Below are 20,506 nucleotides of genomic sequence, written 5' to 3'. Positions count from 1 at the left end.
AATCACACATACACACACACACACTCAATCGCAAACACTCACATCCTCCCACCGGCACATGTGGACAGGCACGGCCAGGCCCTCAGTCTAGACAAGAGGCAGAGAAGAAGAGGAGAGAAAACAGAGGTAGAGAGGAGGGGAGTAGAAGTGGAGAGGTACTGGATGTACTTACCCCGTTTCTGGAGCCATCCCTCTCTAACGATGGTGACATCGCTCATGGTTCCTTCACGCCGAGTCTGATGCCGCTACACGCCTGCTCCACAGAGAGAGAGAGAGAGGGAGGAGGGGAGGAGAGGAGGAGAGGAGAGAAAGAGAGGGAGAGGAGGAGAGGAGGAGGGGGGGGGCCGGCTCTCCCAGCCTCCGCGTCACTCTCCCTCCCTTCCTTTCCCGTTCACCCTCTCGTTCGCGCAGTCTCCCTCTCAGACGCACACACACAAACACGGCGTGTGTGTGTGTACGCGTGTGTCGTTTTGCTTCCTGTTGTGGCTTATCTTCCTGCCTCCCTCCCTTCTTCTTCTTCGTCTCCCCCTCCTCCTCCTCCACCTCCTCCTCCTCCTCTCTCGTTCCCTCTCCAGACCTTCCTCCTCACCAGCAGTGACTCAGCCTGGAAGGAAGTGAAAGGACAAAAAAAATAAAGAAAAAAGAAGGCATGGATTTATTTTTCTCCTCCTCTGCTGCTCTGTCTCTTCTCTCTTCCCCTCCAAAGCCCTTTCATACAATCTGACAAGACAAACAACTAGTTATTGTGAGGACAAACACTCCTCCGCGCCCCCCCCACCGAATCATACACCCAGTTCCTCTTTCTATCGCTAACACTTTCTCTGATAAACAGGATGAATTATTGCAGGGCTGTCGTTGAAGCAATAACTGACCTTGATTGCCAAACAAATATCCCTGAGCTCTACCTCTCATTCATTCATGTACCTTTTTGTGAGCAGGTTGTGTTGTGTGCAAAAGCCAATCTACCTTTCTGTGCTTGATGTATTTCTGCAGGTCAAATTATTTTGTGTGTGTGTGTGTGTGCGTGTAGGCTGGTTTGTCTGTCTATATGTGGGAGGTGGGAGAGCATCTCAGGACTGTGGAGTAGGGCTCGGCTATAAATAGCCACAACGGCAGTAAGGGATGCTCTCACACTCTCTTTCTCTCTGCCCAAATCTCTGCACCTCTCTGTCGTCTCACTCCCGCTCTCCCCCTCCCCTCTCCCTCCCCTCTCCCTCCACTCTCTGCATAGCTGCCGCGTTCACCTCAAATGCACTCTACTACACTGTATTACACAACGCGCAACAACATTACGCCGCTCAGCGTGAATGGAGAACAGCACCACGGCGGCTAGGCTAGCAGTCGTAGCCATCTAGCTGTAAATCAGTATTCATATCAGCTAGTGTCTGCACTGCTGCCGACGCTTGGAGGGACTGCAGCGTCATAACGAGAGCTGGAAGAGACGCACACTCACACACCCTCGTAGGTGACACAGAGCTTTTTTTATGTTGAGGCAGCAGTATGGTGACCAATCTGAAACCAGACAAACAAATGCAGACTATAGCGCAACACACTGAGGTCACAAAGGCTGCTACAACACTGCACGTAATTTGCCTTCTCAGTTCCTCCTATCTATTTATTTTATCTCTGTTTCATATATGTAGTTCTCAAAAGGATGGGCTTGATTACGCAGGATTAATAAGAAGGAGACAGATAGATTTTTCCCCCTTCACAGCTGTGGAACAAAGGTTTAATTACGCCCAAATTGAAGAGATGTTGATCAAGTTTAATTTCTCTGATATGGACTATTTCAGCCAGCGAACTGTGATAAAAAAAAAAACAATTTGATTTAAGATAAGTTGAGGACTACGACAATGCTTGAATTAACTAGTAGTTAGTAGTTGCTACCTTGGTAGTGACTAATGGGGATCCAAAAAAAATAAATAAATACATAAAATTCGGGCTGCAATGACTGATTGTGAGATTATTCGTCAACGATTTTGATAACTGATTAACTGTTAAAGTTGTCAATCAAAAAAATACATAAATATAAAATTAACATTAACGTCCATTGTTTCCTGTTCTCATAATATGAGAATATGCTGTTTTTTGAGTTTTATATGATTGTAAATTAAATATATTTGGGCTCTCCTATATAAGGACATCTTGGGCTCTGTGAAATTGTGATGCGTGTTTTTCACTGAAACTGATAAGTCTATAATAAAATAACTGTTAGTTGCACCCACAACATCTCTTATATTTTGCCAGACTGAATTACAGTGTATGTAGTTATAGGCTGGGTTTCACTTCTGAATTTTCTGAACAAAATATCTCTGAAATGTCTAGTTGGTAGCAAAAGCGATTGAAAGCTAGCATCAAATGTTTGAGCAGAGTCTTAATATCGTTAATGCTGCGCTCACATGGAATCAGGAAGACGGCAGACAGCACAAAGGATGTCATTTTAGTGGACGAGAGCAGGACGGTTGCTCATGTTAAAGCCAGAGTTAACATTTGAGAACATTTTTGTTAAATGAAAAAAACGTCTATATTTGTCAAACTAAGACATAAGGTTAAATAAAAGGTATTGTTGCTCTGTTGATACCAGAACTTATCAGCACTGATTTAGAGAAAATTTCAAATGATACTCAGCCCAGTGCAACCAAGGGGATCGAATCCTTTTTATAGGCACTGTACAGGTCTGGATTAGGCTTTAAGACTACAGTGTAATTCAATGAAGCTTCAGTTAGCTCTAACCTTAATCTGGAGGAGAGGAGAGGAGAGGAGAGGAGAGGAGAGGAGAGGGGAGGGGAGGAGAGGAACAAAAAGTCCAGACAGTGGCAACCCCCTTGTCACCAGGGCAGCTGTTGCCATGGAGATATGCGCTGCCATGATGAACCAACCATGCCAGGGGAAGCACCTGCCAGACGACATTTATTTCATGATATTTCATTCCAGAGGCAATGACAAGAACAACAAAAAAAAAACAATGACAAGGAAAGGGAGAGTGTGAGAAGAAGTGCGACAAGAGAAACCCAGACTCACAGGAAATAGAGACAGAGACAGAGACAGAGGGCAGGGAGCAGACAGTCAGCTAGCCCACCATTAATCAGTCTGCATGTACCAACCCACACTGCGAGGCAATAAAGGAACGCAACTGGAAAAAATAATACAATCAGAAATAGCTCTGACACATCAAGCATGACCAGAACTTTGTTGCCCATGTGTACAAGCTATTCATCCTATCTTAAAAGGACCACACTGGAGGTTTGCATGTTTCAGACCAACAACTTCCAACCATTCTCCACCATCAACCTCGAGGTTGATAAATGTTTTGATGGATTTCCTCTGTGGCCACAGACTCTTGAACAAACCAACGATTATCATACCAATAACTGCTTTCAAAACAAATCACTGCCTGGAACTGCGTCACTGCATATTAATATAACTCTGGTATGCAGTCAGTAGAAGAGGATGAGTATTCATGAATCAATCTCAACTGCTTTGCTTTTGAAAGTGGCTTACAACATGCAAAAAAACCGTGTACAGAAAGGACGAGACGACAGTCTAATATTAGTTCCACCTTCCTGTCAGGACAACACACCTCACCCCTCCTCGACTGAAACTGTGGCCTCACACAAACCCTGGCTGACATCAGCAGCAGCGAGCCCACAACTTCTTCTTTTTCCAGCCTCTGGCGGGTCAAATGTTTCGCTCAGGATGTGTTTCAGGGACATTTTTTTGATTGAACATCTAACGCAGGTCTGATGGAGCAAACCTTTCTATTTTAATCAATGTAGCTCACCGCAGAGGTGGGGTTCACCAGCACAGCACACTCTGAGGGATTTTAGTCTATTTTCTTCAGTTTTATGAACGTAAATATAGTGACTGTGTTTTGGACTGTGAGTGCTGGCATGGAGATGGTGATGGAGAACAGAAGCTGCTGCTGTTCCTGTGTAAAGCAGAGCTGAAACGATTATATCGACTAATTAATTAGGCGACTATTTCTATGTTTGGTTAACTGTTTGATTCAATTTATAATCAAAGATACCACGTATGCTGGTACCAGCTTCTAAAATGTTAATATTTTTTACTTTTTTCTGTTTTATATCTTTGCAATTTGAATAACTTTTGATTTTTGGCCAGACAAAGCACTTGAATCCATCCGTTTGGGATGTGGGAGGTTGTGTTCGTCATTTTTCCCAATTTTCTGACATTTTACAGACTAAACTATGACTTAAAAAACTAATCAGCAGATCAACCAATAATGCAAATAATTTCAGATGCAGCCTTATGTCAAAGAGTTTGTATCTCAGATGTATCTCAGACGTGTAGTCCATATAGATGAAATACACTGGTTTTGTAAACTTTCGATACTTTCGATACCTTCGATACCTTATTGTTTTATTTTTCTACAATTTCTTGTCCATTTTAAAAATGGTAAGAGATTATCTGATCAAAGAACAAGTACACAAGATTACAAAACTGACAAAACATTCATGCCAACCATTTAAAATACTATAACGGACACATTTCAGTCACTCAGAGTCAACACAGTAGGCCACTGAGGTACAAAAACCAGCCCTAATCACAAGTCCTAGCATTTTCCTGAGTCTGGCCCTGATGCAGCAGCAGCATCATAAACACTATTCCCATCATTATCATCACTATTATCATCAAAGACATCACTCTCTGCCATCCACTCTCTGTGACATATTAATCACACATGTGGCCACTTGCGTAAATCACAAATCACAAGGCCTTGTTTGGCGTCTCTCTCCACCTCAGCTATGAAAATCAACATGATATACGATTGCTTCAGACGTTAGCAGTGAGTCTGTGCAGCTGTTGGGATGATTATGAACATGTAAATGTAAATCTGTAAATGACCATCACCTGAAACACTGCAACTGAGTAGGCAGGTCATTTCTGTTATACAGGACTAGTTTAGCCTCTTAACTGTTTTCATGTGTTTTTGCATTATTTAAGAATAATAACTGTTTAACTGGGAAACATATTAGCCAGTCTTGGGCATCAAAATAATAATCCTTATGGGTGGAACGGTCCATGTTGGCCCATTCCACCCAGCCCTAGCTCTTTGATTAAATCAGATTTAGCTGGTAACCTTTACCAGAACTTGTTTTTACCTTCTTTTAATCAGACCAACTTTTTTCATAATTTAGTCTAATAGGGTGCAGCTTCAACAGTGTGACAAACAGATTAACATCATGAAAGATGGAGGTAAAAAAGGCATGAGGAAAAGTTTATTATCACCCTAATTTATAGCTTTGAATTCCTTTCCAAACAATTACGTCACTTCCTGAAAATGGTCCCAATGATATTGAAGTCTCCTTTTTTCTTTTTCTTTTTTGGAAACTACTAACTAAAAGAGGAAAATGACTTTAGGGGCACACGGTAAATGATGAAAATGGCAGAGCTGCAATGATGAAACGATTAATCAACTAGTAGCCAACTGTTATCTAGGCTGATGATCAATTAAAAAGCACATGCCTCATGCACAGGGCTGTCAGTTCTTATAACTTGGTGCAGGTGATTGAACAAACCTGATGACACCATGAGCGAAACACGTTGTTTGTAACATATCAAATGAAGACTAAATTGAAAGAAGAAGCAATTCAGCCCTCTTGTGTGCAGTGTAGCTGCTTATTTATTATTAATCTGATAATAAATGTATCAGTATGAGTCAAAATTTTCTGATTCCACCTTCTTAAATGTGAATATTTTCCATTTTCTTTACTCCTCTATGACAGTACACTGAATTTATATGGGTTGTGGACAAAACAAGACATTTGAGGGTGTCATCTTGGACTCTGGGAAACACTAATCAACATTTTTTTTTTTTACAATTTTCTGACATCTTATTCACCACACAACTAATCGATTGATAGGGAAAATAATCAACATATTAATATGAACAATATCTATATAATCAGAGAGAGTTTAACGTGGCTGACAAAAACAAACAAATAAATAAAAAGAATAAAGAAATATTTCATGGCTTACAGGTCTTGTAGAAGTTGACTACCACTGGAGACATGGTCAAATAAAGCACATGATGCCTACAAAAAAAGGCTCAATGAAGTGAAAACAGAAGAGTATTTTTAATGAGGATTATTCTGTGTTTGTAGAGGACCATAATCTATCCTTTAGGTCCTTTGCTATAAATATTTCACCCATTTTAACGACAATATGAGGAGGTAATTCACTGCATGAGAGGAGTGACCCAGGCCATGAATGACTGAAGGACTCACAGTTACTGCATCATCTACGTCACGGTGCTACATGGCTGTCAGACTGACGCATGTTGCATGCAGCATGGCAGAAAAACGGCACGGATATTAAACATAAGCACATTAAAACACACACAAATGTCCCGTCATCACAAAGTGACGTTGCCCTTTATCGTGACAGCACCGCAGACTCAACTGCTCGACCGTGACATGAACATTAGCGCTGAGCATCTCTCCCGAGTGACCCACCATCAAACCCGGTAACGCCCCCCCCCACCTTGCTACCGTTATCACGACATAAACACACACTATCACGCCACTTTTACCGGGGTTTATGTGGCGTTCACTGTCACGACAGTACGGATAGATAACAGTATTACCTGTAGCGGCAGGTGCTGTGGTGTCCCCGTGCACCTGCTCGTCATAAACCGCCCGGGTTATATTCTCCGTCCTCCTTTCTGAGTGACTGCGAGCTAAGCTAACGCGTTATAAGCTAGCTAGTAACCGCCGCTGTCAACCGTTGGAGGAATAACGGAGCGATACATCAAACGGATTTCCGAGAAGCGGCGGAAAGCTCCGGTTAACCGCAGCCAACGGTTGTTTTGACTTTCAGGAAAACTCGTGACGTCACCCGGAGGAACGGCAACCCCCTTTTCGCTCATGCACAGGCGCGTGCACGCAAACACACACAAAGTTACACACACACATACGCACACACATCCTACCGTTTCTCCTCGCCCTCCCGTTTTCGTTTTTTAACGGTTGCAGCTTGGTGCGTGCTTCTCCTCTCTCATCATCACCCCATTCCAACATCCTGTGTGTGTCTGCCGGCTAATCAGCCAAACATCGCGAGAGTGAGCCGGTGTTAAGGCTGTTTATCTGCGAGATCTTGCGGGAGGAGGCCTGATCTGGTGCTGGTGCTGGTCCCAGTACAGCCAGTGATGGGATATAACTAAGTATAGTTACTTCAGTGGTGAATACTGGTACAGTGGGACACTTTCTGATAATTTACCTGCTGTGTCTTTTTGAATTATCTTCTGAATGTTAACCCTTCATAGGATAAGATGCCTCCACCATCTTTATTCCTCTCCCAGCTAATGCATGGCACTAAACCACATGCAGGCTATGCCAAATGCAAATCCAAGTGTGCTGTGGGATTTTGTGATAACAACACATTATTATTGCAGTATTCAACTCGGCCTGTACAAAAAGTTATAAATGTTATAAATGAAATGTTATAAATGAGTCTATTAAAAAAATGTAATTTAATTTAATTCAATTTAATTAAAAAAAACCTTCATGAGGAACCTATTTTCTTAACATTCGCAGGTGGGAATTATAAGTGTGTGACACATCTCACACAGGCTGCTTTCGATTGCGTCACATCGGCATGACCAAGGCGGCCCCATTTTGAAGGCTCCTTCACATGCAGCCTAGAAATGCGGCCTTCTTTCTCAGAATTTGAGGACGCAACTGGATGAATCCTTCAAGATGCATTGCGCACTGATAATGATTATATTAAGCTGAGTTAACTAACAGTAGTTAACTAGGCTAGCTAATGGATAACTGTTGTTAACATTACTGTTAGCAAAACGCACACAGGTTAAACAATCTTAATTTAATATGTTTACCTGTAAACGGTCCATCAGCCTGAAATATATCAAACTGTGGTGTCTCTGACACATCTCCCCAAGTATTGAATAAAAAAATATATATAAAAACAATCCCTGGGTCCATGATTGAGGGCTAACTAATGTACTAGCCTACTCCTTCTTTTGTCAAGTGCAGCTGGTTGCTCGGTAACAGTAACGCCAATGGGTTGGGTTGAGAACAACTGGTGATGCAACCAGGAGATCCTCCACAGACCAGACCGTCCCATTTGGAGACTGGTCGGTTTGGCTGATGCGGTCTTCAAAGGACGTGGCTTACGTCGACTGTGAACGCTGCGTCCCTCACAGGCTGCAGCCCCTGAATTGAGACACTGCTATTATTTCCCATTTAAATGGACGAGTTATTGGTGCTTTAATGTAATTTTAAAAAGTGTAAGATGAATTCTTGAATCATTTTTGTTAAATATTGCATGGGTAATAGTTGATTGTCAGCTGTAGTTTGATATTAGTAGATAAAAACAAACAAACGTGTCTTGGTAAGATTGATAACACACCTTATAGAGGCTGCACTGATATAAATACAGGTGTGCCTTGAGATTTTGGTGTTTGTCTGGAACAAAACGTTGAGCTATGCTGTAGTGAATCGTGACATTTCATTATTATGTTATATAGTATTTTATTCCTTTATTTTAACTTTGCACTATTTTATTTCTACTGTAGATTCCCTTTTTTAACCTTCATAATTTTTTTTTATACAACTGTATTTAATGAGCCTGAGATCTCTCATTTTCATTGACATTAACTGCTTTTCAGTAGCCTAATTGTTGTGCATATGGCAACTTGACGACAACTTCGAACCTAAAATTTGAAACTTTAAAGAAGTTGTGACAGTGAAATAAATTGATAATAACAGTAATGAATGACTTAAAAGATGGCTCTGTTCTTCAAATGACCCAGTTAGCTATGATGGTGTGACAGTGAGCCAGCATGGACAGTGTCAGGACCCTGAAACCAAAGCAGCTAAATGGAATTCAACCATTATTGATTTTGTAATATACACCTGTGATTTTCCTTTATGTCCACATGTCCTCTGTAACAAAAGAGCTGAAATGAAAATTTGTAAAATCCATATTCATATTGATTTCCAGCCTCTGCGGTGCTCTGATTGATCTCAAATAAAGATAAGTGCCAGCTTCTGTACGTCTTTCAAACTCCACACCCTCAGTTTGTCACACAGGCTTTCTGTTAAAAATCTTAATCTGAGATAACCTCTGGGGAAATGTCAGCAGACTGCATGTGTCTGATCGGGTCACCTTGTCTGATCGGTAGCCAGTGGATCTGACAGTACAGTCAATTATAAAATGCTCAATTGTTTTTAGTCCTTTTCTTTAGTTCTTTGTGTACTTAGTTATCCTCAAGTCTTTCCTGGTGGTTTCTGAGCAACTGAGCAAACAGTTGACTGTGAGTCAGTCGGGTCAGCAGCCCCTGCGGCTCCCTAACATTAGGGCATTGCACTATGTTAATTGCTGTTTACATCCGGAAGGACAGACAGCTGCAAAGCATACAACTGAAATCTTTACTCAGCAGCTGATCTGTCCAGTGTAAACCAAAATATTCAGTGGACATTTAAGGCTCAGATTGTTGATACAATGCATTTGTTGAATTCCTGTGCAGGTCCTTTCAAGCCAGTGGGGTCAGCTGCCATATTATAGTGCTTAGAGCTGTTAAGGGTGATGGTGAGTTTGGGCATCCTTGCACAGGCTTGGTTTGTTCTCTCTCCTACATTTCCCTTTAAAAGCAGCCTACTAGACCTGATAGCAGAGTGGTTAGGGTGCATATCACGTGGGTGTAAATAACCTGAGCAGCAGGTTCCAGGTTCAATATCTATCTACTATCCCCACTAGAAAAAGCAGCTGGGAAGACAGTGCTGATCACTGTTTCTTGGTCTCAAACAGTGGTCTGCAGCTTGGCAGGCATCCTCCCTAAGTATCACGATTCACCATCTCTTGTCGGCTCATATATTATGTCACTTTTGAAACATTTACATGATAGGTATAGAACATACAAATGTATTTATTCATGGTTTCATGGCTGCCTGCTATATTAATGTGCTCACATTTTAAATTTTAACACATTGAGGCCTAAATGTAAAATTTGTTGACGCCCTCCCTCATCTGCTCTCTCTTCTCCTTTGCTCCCTCCCGCTGCCTGTCTCCCCAGATGGTGTGCGGAGCTGGGCAGCAGCGGCAGAGGGTGTAGGTATGGGGCCATGGCAGGGCACAGAGTGCAGACACAGGTGGACCTAGCGTGTCAGATATGTGTGTACTGCTCTGGCCTCTCTTCACACACATACACATATTGCCATCAGCTGGCCTTTTTGCTCGCAGCCCCCGTGTGCAGAGGGGGGAGTGTTGGGCTGAGACCAGCAGCCAGGGAAGGTGTGTGTGTGTGTGTTGTGTGTGTGTGTGTGTGTGTGTGTGTGTGTGTGTGTGTGTGTGTGTAGGGGAGGCAGTGGAGGTGGGGGTAAAGAGACAGCTTGAAAAGGAAAAAGGCAACACAGGGGAGCCCTTCTGTTGTCGTTGCTGTGTCCAGACGTGTCCCTGTGACACACACACACACACATGCACATGCAAACAACTTAGAGTCAGTCGTCAACTTCAGCTCACATATAAAATGTTAGTCTGCACTATTACAAGAACATGACAAAAAAATCTAAGATAAAGGAAAGGAAGGAAAAAAATCTAACACGTATTTGATGCTGTCAAATCTGAAGCATAAACACAAGAATAACATCTTAACAAGACTAAGAGTCTGCAGCCATGCTAACAGCTCTGTGAGACTGCACAGTGCTTCGAGCTAAATGTGAAGCTGATATTCAGCATGTTTAATGTTCACCATGTTCACAGTCTTAGGTTAGCCTTGTCGCCGTCTGGTCTGTACCCGAAACTTCTACACGTGTTTAAAGATGGTTGGGGTTAGGCGTTGACCTTAAATGCTTAGTGTCAGGCAGGGAACCTGAACAGATCAAGTTCAAGGACAGATCGGGTAGATACAAGAATATTAGCCTGCTAACATTTACAGATTAGCACAAACAAGTACAGCTGAGACAGATGGTGATGTCTTTAGTTCTGCAGGCCTTTGTCATAAACCAACTGGCAGCCAACTTCTTTAGATGTTGATATTTTGTTGCATTTAGGTGTGACATCAGGTGACCGAAATTCAAAGTCAGTCAACGTCTAATACCAACGTCAATTTGACGTAGAAAACTGACAACAGATGATGTGTCATTAATATTTTGTTGGTTTTAAATTGTTTTTAAGTAACAAAAATCCAACGTCTTGCAGATGTCTCATGCAAACATCATCTTTAGATGACGTAGAATAACACTGTTAGTCGTAAGGTATGGAGAACAAAATCCAACATCTGCAAAAGGTCATGGTGTTATTATCCACACAACGTGAAATTCTGAAGTCGTTAGACATTTGAAATATCGTCAACATGATTTTGATTCCAACCAATCATATAATCATAAGTATATTTTTTACAATTCAGTCTGATGGGGATGAATACATGCACCAGATTTTAATAGCATGGCTTTAGAGGAAAAAACACAGGATCATCAAAGCCATCAAAGGGTTAATTTGTTTGTGCAACATGAATATCTGTACAAAATTTTGTGCCAATCTATCAAACAGATGTTGAGATATTTCACAAGATAAGTGAAAAACTTGTCTTGCTGGCAGCGCTTAAGGAAATGTCAGAGGATAACCAAAATCATCAGGGTTTATCACCTGGGCACCACGAATGTTTGTACAACTTTGTTACAGACATTTGTACAGATATTGAAACCCTGAGGAGGCACGTTTGAATGTTTGCATATTGATAATGTTAGAATATAAAAAGTGTTGGAAAATGTACCCAGTGGCTAAAAACTGCTGTAAAAAGTGAATTAATCGTGAGCAAATTGTACTGTCATGACAGTAAAGGTTTAAATTAATGTGTAGAATGAAATGCAAATGCAAGTCAATACAGCTTAAAGATACATATTTCATAGGATGTGTGCTGTATGAAACAATGTAAAAGTGCTCGGGTTCACGGATGTTTATTTCGGCGTATTGGCCCTGATATGTTACTCTCCACATGACCTCCATTTCAAAGGGACTTGGACAAACAGCGATCTTATAATAAGTGCACTAGTCTATTTCCTGGGCTCCCTGGAGGCATCATTATGCACAATCTTTGCAGTGGAAGAGTGAGTCTGTCCAGTCAGTCACATCAGCTGTAGAGGAACATTTTAAGGTGGGATCCTCTAGGTATGTGTTGTTCATCGGTGCGTGTTCTCACACACAAGTGCACCACATGGTGTATGTTTGTGAACTCCAGGCATGTTGGGTTTCCATGTGCATATACGTCATACAGTGTAGGTGTGTATGTACAAGATACCTCTGTCAGTCTGCAAGGGATAATTTTGCTTGATTATGATGATAGATAAAATGTGTTCACCCAAATTATTAGGAATTCACCACAGGGGAACATAAATGTGTGTCAATCAAATAGTTGTTGCCATACTGCTATCATGGCTAAAAAAAATAACAGAAACACTTCTTACAGTGTTACGTAAGCCAAATGCTAAGATCACAAACTATAGCCTCAAAAAATTAGTTGAATATGCAGTTCTTACTTTGACTTTGTTTCTTTTCTTTTCTTCTTGATCTTCCCTTACGTCTTTTGTCCTTTGCTTTTCTGTTCTCTTTTTTAATTTCCTTTCCTTCCCTTGTTTCCCTTTAAAGGGTTAGTTCACCCAAAAATCAAAAATACATATTTTCCCAGGAAAAAAAGAAAACAGGAAACAGAAAATGTATGAATTTTTGATTTTAAGGTGAACTGTCCCTTTAATTTCTCCCTACGTGTCCTACTTTTTAATTATTTCTTTGCAGAGACACACAGATTATTTGTCGTCAGAAATCAGAGCTGTTAAACCAGATTGCAGAAATTCTTCAGGTATTTTGTCCTTTTTTCTGTGTGTGTGTGTGTGTGTGTGTGTGTGTGTGCAGCCGGTAATCTAGTATTTTCCATTGGGACCCCTGTGTAACACTGGCCCCTGGGGCCAATGTGCCATCAGTTCTCACCAAGCTGGACCCCTGACTCCCCGTGGAGGAGATGGTGCGCTGCACACACACAAACACACACACACACACACACACACACACACACACACCCCTGACACTCCGAGGTGACACCAGAGCACAGAAGGTCTGTCCAGGTTCAACGGCGCACGCACGCACACACACACACACACACACACACACACACACACTCAAAGCTAAACTTCCAGCTTTCGACTATAACAACATCCCTGCCCCTATTCCCATGCCTCCTGTCCCTGCCCTCCTGCCACACACATACCCCCCGCTCCTCCTGTGCACCTCCCTTCACCTCCTGCAACACACCCAACCTGCAACCCCACCTTAACTCCAGCCCCAGCTCCCAAAGCCCAGGGAAGCAGCAGCCGTGCTGGACGGCCCGGCACCCCGTACCCCTACAGCCCATCCCTGGTCTCTTTGAAGTGGCTTCAGGAGAGAGAGGTCAGCCTCGCCCCGGAGACCCGCATAGAGGTAGGGACAGCTGCGGCCAGACAGACCCTGTGCAGGGGATATATACACACAAGAACAGGCGCACACATACATATGCACACACGAGACGGGACAGAGCAGCTGCAGCCACGGTGTTGAAGGTGTGCTGTGCAGCAGGACAGCTTGGGAGCCAGTATGGTCCAGCATGGCTCTGCTCTGTTCTGGGTCACCTATTCTGCACTCAGGTGTGAAATGTAGTCTGCGGAGTACCAGATGACCAGATACAAATTTATATATATTTAAAGCAACCTATAAACTAAAAAGTTTCAGTTTTATGTTACTGTAGCTTCAGATTTCACATTAATGTATCAAGAGAGTGTAGAATGCATCACATTTACAGGGTGGCATCACTTCATGGCCTTAAACCATCACCACTGTCATCAACATCACTGTTACTTTGCACAGTCACAGAAGCACAGGGGGTGCACCAAATAAAAGACCTAGTGCAATTCACAATAACTCCACAAACTAAACCAAACTTCAGAGATACTTAATGTGCACTTCTCTTACACAGTGTCAACAAACTGAACATTACAGCTGCACTACACTTCAACAGTCGCCTTGAAAAGGTATCATGTATTGCAGGGCTGTTGTATCTAATTGCACCACACTGTAAAGTGTTCCTGTCATTTTTGTCCATTATGGGATGATGACAGGTTAGTTTAAAAACATATCACTGTGTAATCTCATCCCTGCTTGGCATATTTTGCTGCCCATGTGAGTTTAATGATGCTGGAGGTAGTATTTTGTGTTTTATCTTGATACAAAGTTGGTAGTAAGAAGGGCTGAGCAGTTTAGCCAACAAAACTACTCAGTTATGGTCAGGAAAAGGTCATGAATGTTGCCAAAAAACCCAGCTTTGAGTGTCACAAAGGCCACAACCCATGTTGTTGTTTGTTGGTCTTGAACACTGTTTTCCTGGGTTAAAGTCCTGTGCTTGCTGGACCCATCAAGGATGTTATATCTGCTGTAAAGTAGGCCATGCTAACGTGGGTTAACGCTGCGGTCTATGGGGATTGACTCGCCTTTAAAGACAGACTCAAGTGGCTATTTGAGGAACCACAGTTTTTGGCACTTCAGTGCTGTCTCCACTTTTTTCATTCACCCCTTGGGTTAGTTTTGTAAGTTAGACCTTGACGTGGTTAGTTTTAGAGTGAACATGTGCGCTGAGGTGTTTCTCTGTGCCTCCACGTGTTTATTTGTCATCCTGTTTATGTGCTTGTATCCACGCATATGTTCCCATATTCACATATGCAGCATGTGTGTGTGTGCATACCTTCTGCTCACGTGCAGACAGGTTGCCCCCCCCAAAAAAAACACCCCACCCCCCGACCCTCCATCACACACACATAAAACACACACTGGTATTGTCCTCTATGCCAAGCCCCACCTCACACACATGCCTCCACCTCCAGGTTGGAGCAGTCTGGTTTCTCAGGTTGCTCCGCAGTGTGCAGCTGCTCTACCCTAAAAGAAGGGCTCGAGGCCAGACGAGTGAAAACAGATTTTGATTAACTTTACAAAAGTGGCAATAATGCTGCAATAAACTCTTAATTGAAGCGATAATGTGCCATCTAGAATCAATACATAATGGTGTATTGCCAAAAGGCAGTGATAGATAGCAACAGACCGAAGTTTTTAAACAAAGATACAAACACATGTTATTGATATCAGCTGTGAAACGCTTGTCTGTTTGAGCTCCAAATAACCATCATCCAAAAGCTGGTATATTTGCCCAAGCTTTATTTTTACATACATGTAGACCTCAGCTCCCTTTGATACCTGAGCAAACTTGATTGTTTTTTTTCAAAAACATGGGAAGAAGACAATGAGATACTTCATTAATGGCCTGAAAATTAGTTATTCACATGTTATTAGAAGTAATGTTATTAACTAAGAAATTACTCAAAAACAAGCCAACAAGAGAAAAGTAAAAGATGAAACAAGATTAAAACAAACAGGTAAATTACCTGAAAATAAGCAAAAATAAAGAAATAAAATTAAAAAACAAGGGGAAAAAAAGGAGAAAAAAAACCTAACAAACAAGAAAATTACTTAAAAATAAACAACAATGAAATGTAAAAAAAGAAAGAAAATTACCTGAAAATAAGCAACAAACAAAATTTAAACCACAAAGAAAAAAAACCTAACAAAGAGGAAAATAAACTGAAAATAAGCAACAAAGAAAAGTAAAAAAAAAAAAAAGCCAAAAAAATACCTGAAAATTGTGCTATAAATCAAACAAAATAATATCTGCATTTATTTTCTGTCACATATTTTAAGTATATAATTAGATTGTGATATTTTCCGAGTTTTTAAATAATGCTCATTGCCTTTTTCTATGTTTTCCATAGAAACAAAATCAATATGTTTTCATATTCTGAAGGCTTGTGAACGGCACCTGAATGCAGCACGAGATAATGGATGCTGACTCAGGTTAAAACGGTTAATAAATATCAGGCTGACATGTTTGAACACTTTTTATTTTTGGAGGAAAAATCTAATCTTTCTTTATTTTCTCAGGTTTATTTTTTTGTACAAAAGTTTTCCTCCTGCTACGGTGAATTGCTGTTGTATGGTATTGGCTGGCTGTTACATAAAAGCAATAACTGGACATTTACTTTCATGAATATTTGCATTTCATTCACACGGCATCTTTCCCCTGCTTAGTCATGTTTATTTGAAGCTCCTATCCCACAATTTTCACTTCCTTATTATAAAACCACTGCATTGTTTCAGACTGAAAAATTGAGGAACTACTTTAAAAACATCATTTGCAAAACATAAAAAGTGAAAGTAAGTCCACCCAGTGAGTAACAAAGTCAAATACGCACTATTATGATGCTGACATGTTGATGATAAAGAGTTCACAGTTCAGTAAAACACCCCGTCCTGGAAACACGTTTATCAAAATCATTCCTGCAGCTCCCACTGACCCGAGCACATGTTCATGTGCAGCGTCTGCGTCTGGAAGTCCTAATGTGACGGCAGGATTATTTACGAGTGAGGGTAAAAGCAATTATGTGATTGACCGCTGCTTAGCGGAAGCTGCTGCAGTAATGTAGGAGTCATTTTGCACCATGGTGATAAAGAGAGAGCTGAGCCTCGAGGCAAAAGCTCCTGATTTACTGCTCAGGTTTGTTCTGACGCTTCCCAACGTCATAAGCTCCTGGCTGTGATGGGAAGGATGAGACTGCAGTTTGTTGGCTGAGGTTAGATTTGTTTACTGGGCAAACAGAGACGGGTCAGTTTAGGGTGGTTTGTCCACTCTGTCATATTGTGTTGTGTTATCGGCTGTGTGAGAAATACTGCGAGTGAATATTTGGTATGTGGGTCTCAGTGTTTGGAAACAGATGTTACCTGCATGAGGCAGTGGGAGAAGCCAGAAACCCCCATCCTCCCTTCAGTGACGCAAACATCTCCAGGCATGAACACGCATATGAATCCTCTGTTTCTGTCTCTCACACACACAAACACACACACTTCCTCTCTCGCCGCTCTTCCAGCTGCATGCTGGAGTTCCACTGGGTGCCATCAGTGTGGATTCTGCTCAGTGGTCGAGTCAATGAAGCAGTGGGAGGATGGCAGAGAGAGAAGGAGGAGGATGGGAGGAACTTTGATCTGTTTGTGTTCCAGAGGACGGCAGCTGCCATTGCTGAGGTGTGACCTTGACATATGGCTGAACACACACACGAGTTCTCTCAAGCTACTTTCACTTTTCTTCTTCCATGCTTTTTCTTTTCTGTCTGCACAAATCTTAGTCTTACAGCCAAGGCCTTAGCTTTTGTTTCATCATGGACACACACACACACACACACACAAATATCCCTTTTCCATTGGCGCTCTTGGTCACGCCGAGTAAAGCCATGCCGTGACAATTTTTGTTTCCACTGTCAGTTTAGACGTGCACGCCACCTCAAGCTGCGCCAACCTTCTCTGAAGTAGGTCCAAGAATTTAAAAGCCCGCCCTCAAGCGGGTAGCAGTGAGGTCAGTGAGCGTCATCACATTTCTATGTCGACTTTTGGTGACATTTCATTCGCACGCCGACCTCATCACATATTGACGTGCATGGTCGTGGACTACGTCCACATACGAGGTGCAAGGTACCCTGGGTGTGTTGGTTGTAATCGTTCTAGGACGCTGTGTCAAGTTCTGCCTGTTACATGCATTGTCTTCTTTCAAGATACACTCCAGTTTTCACAGGAAATTACCGTACAGTCTCTTTCAAAATAAAAGCACTACAGCCTACTACCGTGAATTGACGTTTTTTTTCCCTTCAACAACAAACACACGAGTTTGGTTTTAGAATCTTACAGGATGTGAACACTGCTCTCTTGGATGAAAGTCAATGGTTGTTGGAGCCATTCCAGCACCACTCGGACTCTCGCTGCCTTAACTTTCGTTCTTGTACCGCCGCGTTTCCCCTGATGCTGCCGGGCGCCATTAAGAATAGAATAGAATAGACTTTATTGTCATTGTACAGGGTACAACGAAATTATGGGTGCTCAGCCCACGCAGTGCAAAAGAAGACAATAAAAACATACAAGACATAAAACACCTACTGGTATAAAAAAAAATTTAAAAAATAAAACAGACACATTTGTGCAATTTAGCAATAAATATAAGTGCAAAATTATAGTGCAAACTAAGTGCAAACTATAGTGGCAACCGTCTGTGTTTCATGCCGATGTTAAAGGACGCCTTTTTTCGTTTTTATCTGACGCCCAATCACCAGACTGTGACGACTTCGGACTGAGACTGAGCTCGACTCACTTGTGAAGCCAGCCCCAAGTGGCCATTAGACGAACTGCAGTTTTTGGCACTTTCACAATGGCTTTATTTTTCAACCCCAGAGTTCGCCTCTTGGTTTTCCTCACCGGTTTGAAGTCGATGGAGCTCAGTGGCAAAAGGTAAACATACATTCATGCATCAGTCAGTCTTTATAGTGTCAATATTGAACTCAAAATCTGATGACAGTCATGAGGTTGTTTTCCTGCAGTTTTTGTCAAACATTATCACCTTGATCATTGAATACTGAGTCATTAATATTTAATGTGAAAGATAGATACTTAGGATTTGAAAGCAGGTTTGCAGGGCTGTTTGTGTTGGTCTTGTTTAAGGCATGTGATCCTGCTGTCTGTGCGTATTATTTCCTGTTTCATTTTGAAAGGCAAACATCTCCTGTCATCTCAGTCCCTGCCCTCGCGTGTTTCCCACACCTGCCCCTGATTTACCATCAGCCTACCCTGTTTACATACTCCTTTGAATTCCCTGTTCCTTTCCCTGATTGTCGTCGTTCTCCCTCCTGAGTTCATCAGTTTCCAGCATTAAAGTGTTTGTTTCTATTGTTTTCGACTTTCCTTGTTATCTGGTTTATGGATTTTTGCCGACTTCCTGCCTGGTTTTGTTTGCTCTGTTCGAACTTGACCACCTGTGAGTCTGGTTCAGTAGTAAAGACATTTAATATGACAAATGTGATAGGACAGGGAAAGCTACAGTAGGATAGTATATGATTGATGGGACAGGATGGGAAAGAATAGGGAAATAGGGAAGGGTAGAACAGGACAGGATAACAGCTGAAGCCCTAAAACATCAGTACCAGCTGGACCTATGACAGATGACAGCTAAATGTCCCACCACTCCAAACCACCGCAGTCCCTTACGTCCTCACTGCAGCTGCATGCGTGCAACAACCACTCCAGGCCACCAGGGAGAGCTGCATTAGTTATAGTTTTACTGAGGACTCCAGCTGTTGTCTGTCTTTCTCTCGCTCTATCTTTCTCTCAAACTGCTGCTTGTGAAGTAAACACATCTGGATGAGGCAAAACCTGTGTGTTTTAGTTATTTATAGAACATCTGGAACAGCGCGGTGGACAGCGGTCCCTCAAGAGCGCGGCAGGGCTGAAGTTGGCTTTAAGGAATACTGTGGTATTTGTTGAGTATCACAAGCGCGCCAGAAAGATCGTCTCCGGAGAGGACACAGGAAGGATATGTGTTACTGTCTCTCCCGTGTTTGTGTGTCATTGTGTGTGTTTGTGTGAGTTTCAGAGGAAGTTAGGTTGTACACAGCACATCTGTCAACATCTGGGTGCACAGACTGTGTTTGGCTTTCCAACAACTGGGTGAGATCAACACCAAAAACACACACAGTTTGCGTACAGCCAGAGGATAGAGAGCAGCGGTACCCCCCCTCCCAAACACACACACACACACACACACACACTCATCCACCCACTTCCAAAGCCTCTGATGGCCCCCGAGGGCCCCCAGTTTCCAATCCTGCCACTTCCTATTTCTGGTCTGTGCCTCCTTTACTTCCTTTGTAAGACTCTCTCCCTCTGTCTCACTCCCTATTCGTCTTCACACACACACTTGCTCACAGAGACACATTAACACTTTATGTGTAAATGTGATTTTCCCCAGGCTACTCGCTCCTTGGGGAGGCACAGGAGGAGACGTCTTCTCCTTCTCAGAGCAAACTGCAGTGTAACATCTGTGCGCAGGAAGAGAGAGACAGATGTGAGAGAGAAATCTGTCAGGGGAGGAGATGTCTCTCAGTCAAGTTTTTCTCTCAGCAATTTGCATTTCCCAAATGTGTCGTACGCCGTGTTTGATAGAAAGTTGTCGGTGCAGACTAGACGTGGTGAAGCTTCGACTGATTCACAGCTACTTAGTTATATGTCTTTCCTTTTCTAATAAACTCATAAGGAAAGACTTGATGTCCCTATCCTTCGTGTGCCATTTTAAACCAGCTCAATCATATCATTTACATCTGACGCCTCTCATAAACATTAAATTAACCCCTGTGAAATAATTAATAAGTCAAGTCTGTTTTGATTAGGAGTGTTTGTTGACAAAAAGCATTTTCCAAAAAACAGATTTTGGGGTATCATAAACATCGACATATGACGAGGTAATTCATGTGAAAAATAGATCATTCTGATGTCGTCTGCGGTGTTTCGTCACAGATTTAAGGAGATAATATCCTATCCAAAAAAAGCATCATCAGCCCATGTCCAGTTGTTGTTTACTCAG

General features: G+C 42.1%; 1 protein-coding gene across 3 annotated transcripts in view; it reads right to left on the bottom strand.

Moving 5' to 3' along the window:
* Positions 1-7,978, bottom strand: part of akt3a (v-akt murine thymoma viral oncogene homolog 3a) — a 72,437-nt gene extending 64,459 nt beyond the window's left edge. The window contains exons 1-2 of one of the 3 annotated variants that reach the window (XM_049600114.1): positions 7,859-7,978; positions 173-604 (exon numbers count right to left, since the gene is read on the bottom strand). In XM_049600114.1, the coding sequence (XP_049456071.1) occupies positions 173-218 (46 nt within the window). In that variant the 5' untranslated portion in view covers positions 219-604; positions 7,859-7,978. Of the gene's footprint in view, positions 1-172; positions 605-6,607; positions 6,835-6,952; positions 7,028-7,858 lie in introns of those variants that run through there. The other 2 variants (XM_049600111.1, XM_049600110.1) reach the window with 2 other exon arrangements.
* Between the last annotated feature and the right edge of the window lie 12,528 nt (positions 7,979-20,506).

Source organism: Epinephelus fuscoguttatus, linkage group LG16 (assembly GCF_011397635.1).
Source record: "Epinephelus fuscoguttatus linkage group LG16, E.fuscoguttatus.final_Chr_v1".
Classification (NCBI taxonomy): domain Eukaryota; kingdom Metazoa; phylum Chordata; class Actinopteri; order Perciformes; family Serranidae; genus Epinephelus; species Epinephelus fuscoguttatus.
The sequence above is the reverse complement of the archived record's forward strand: the minus strand, read 5'-3'. Positions and strand labels throughout refer to the sequence as shown.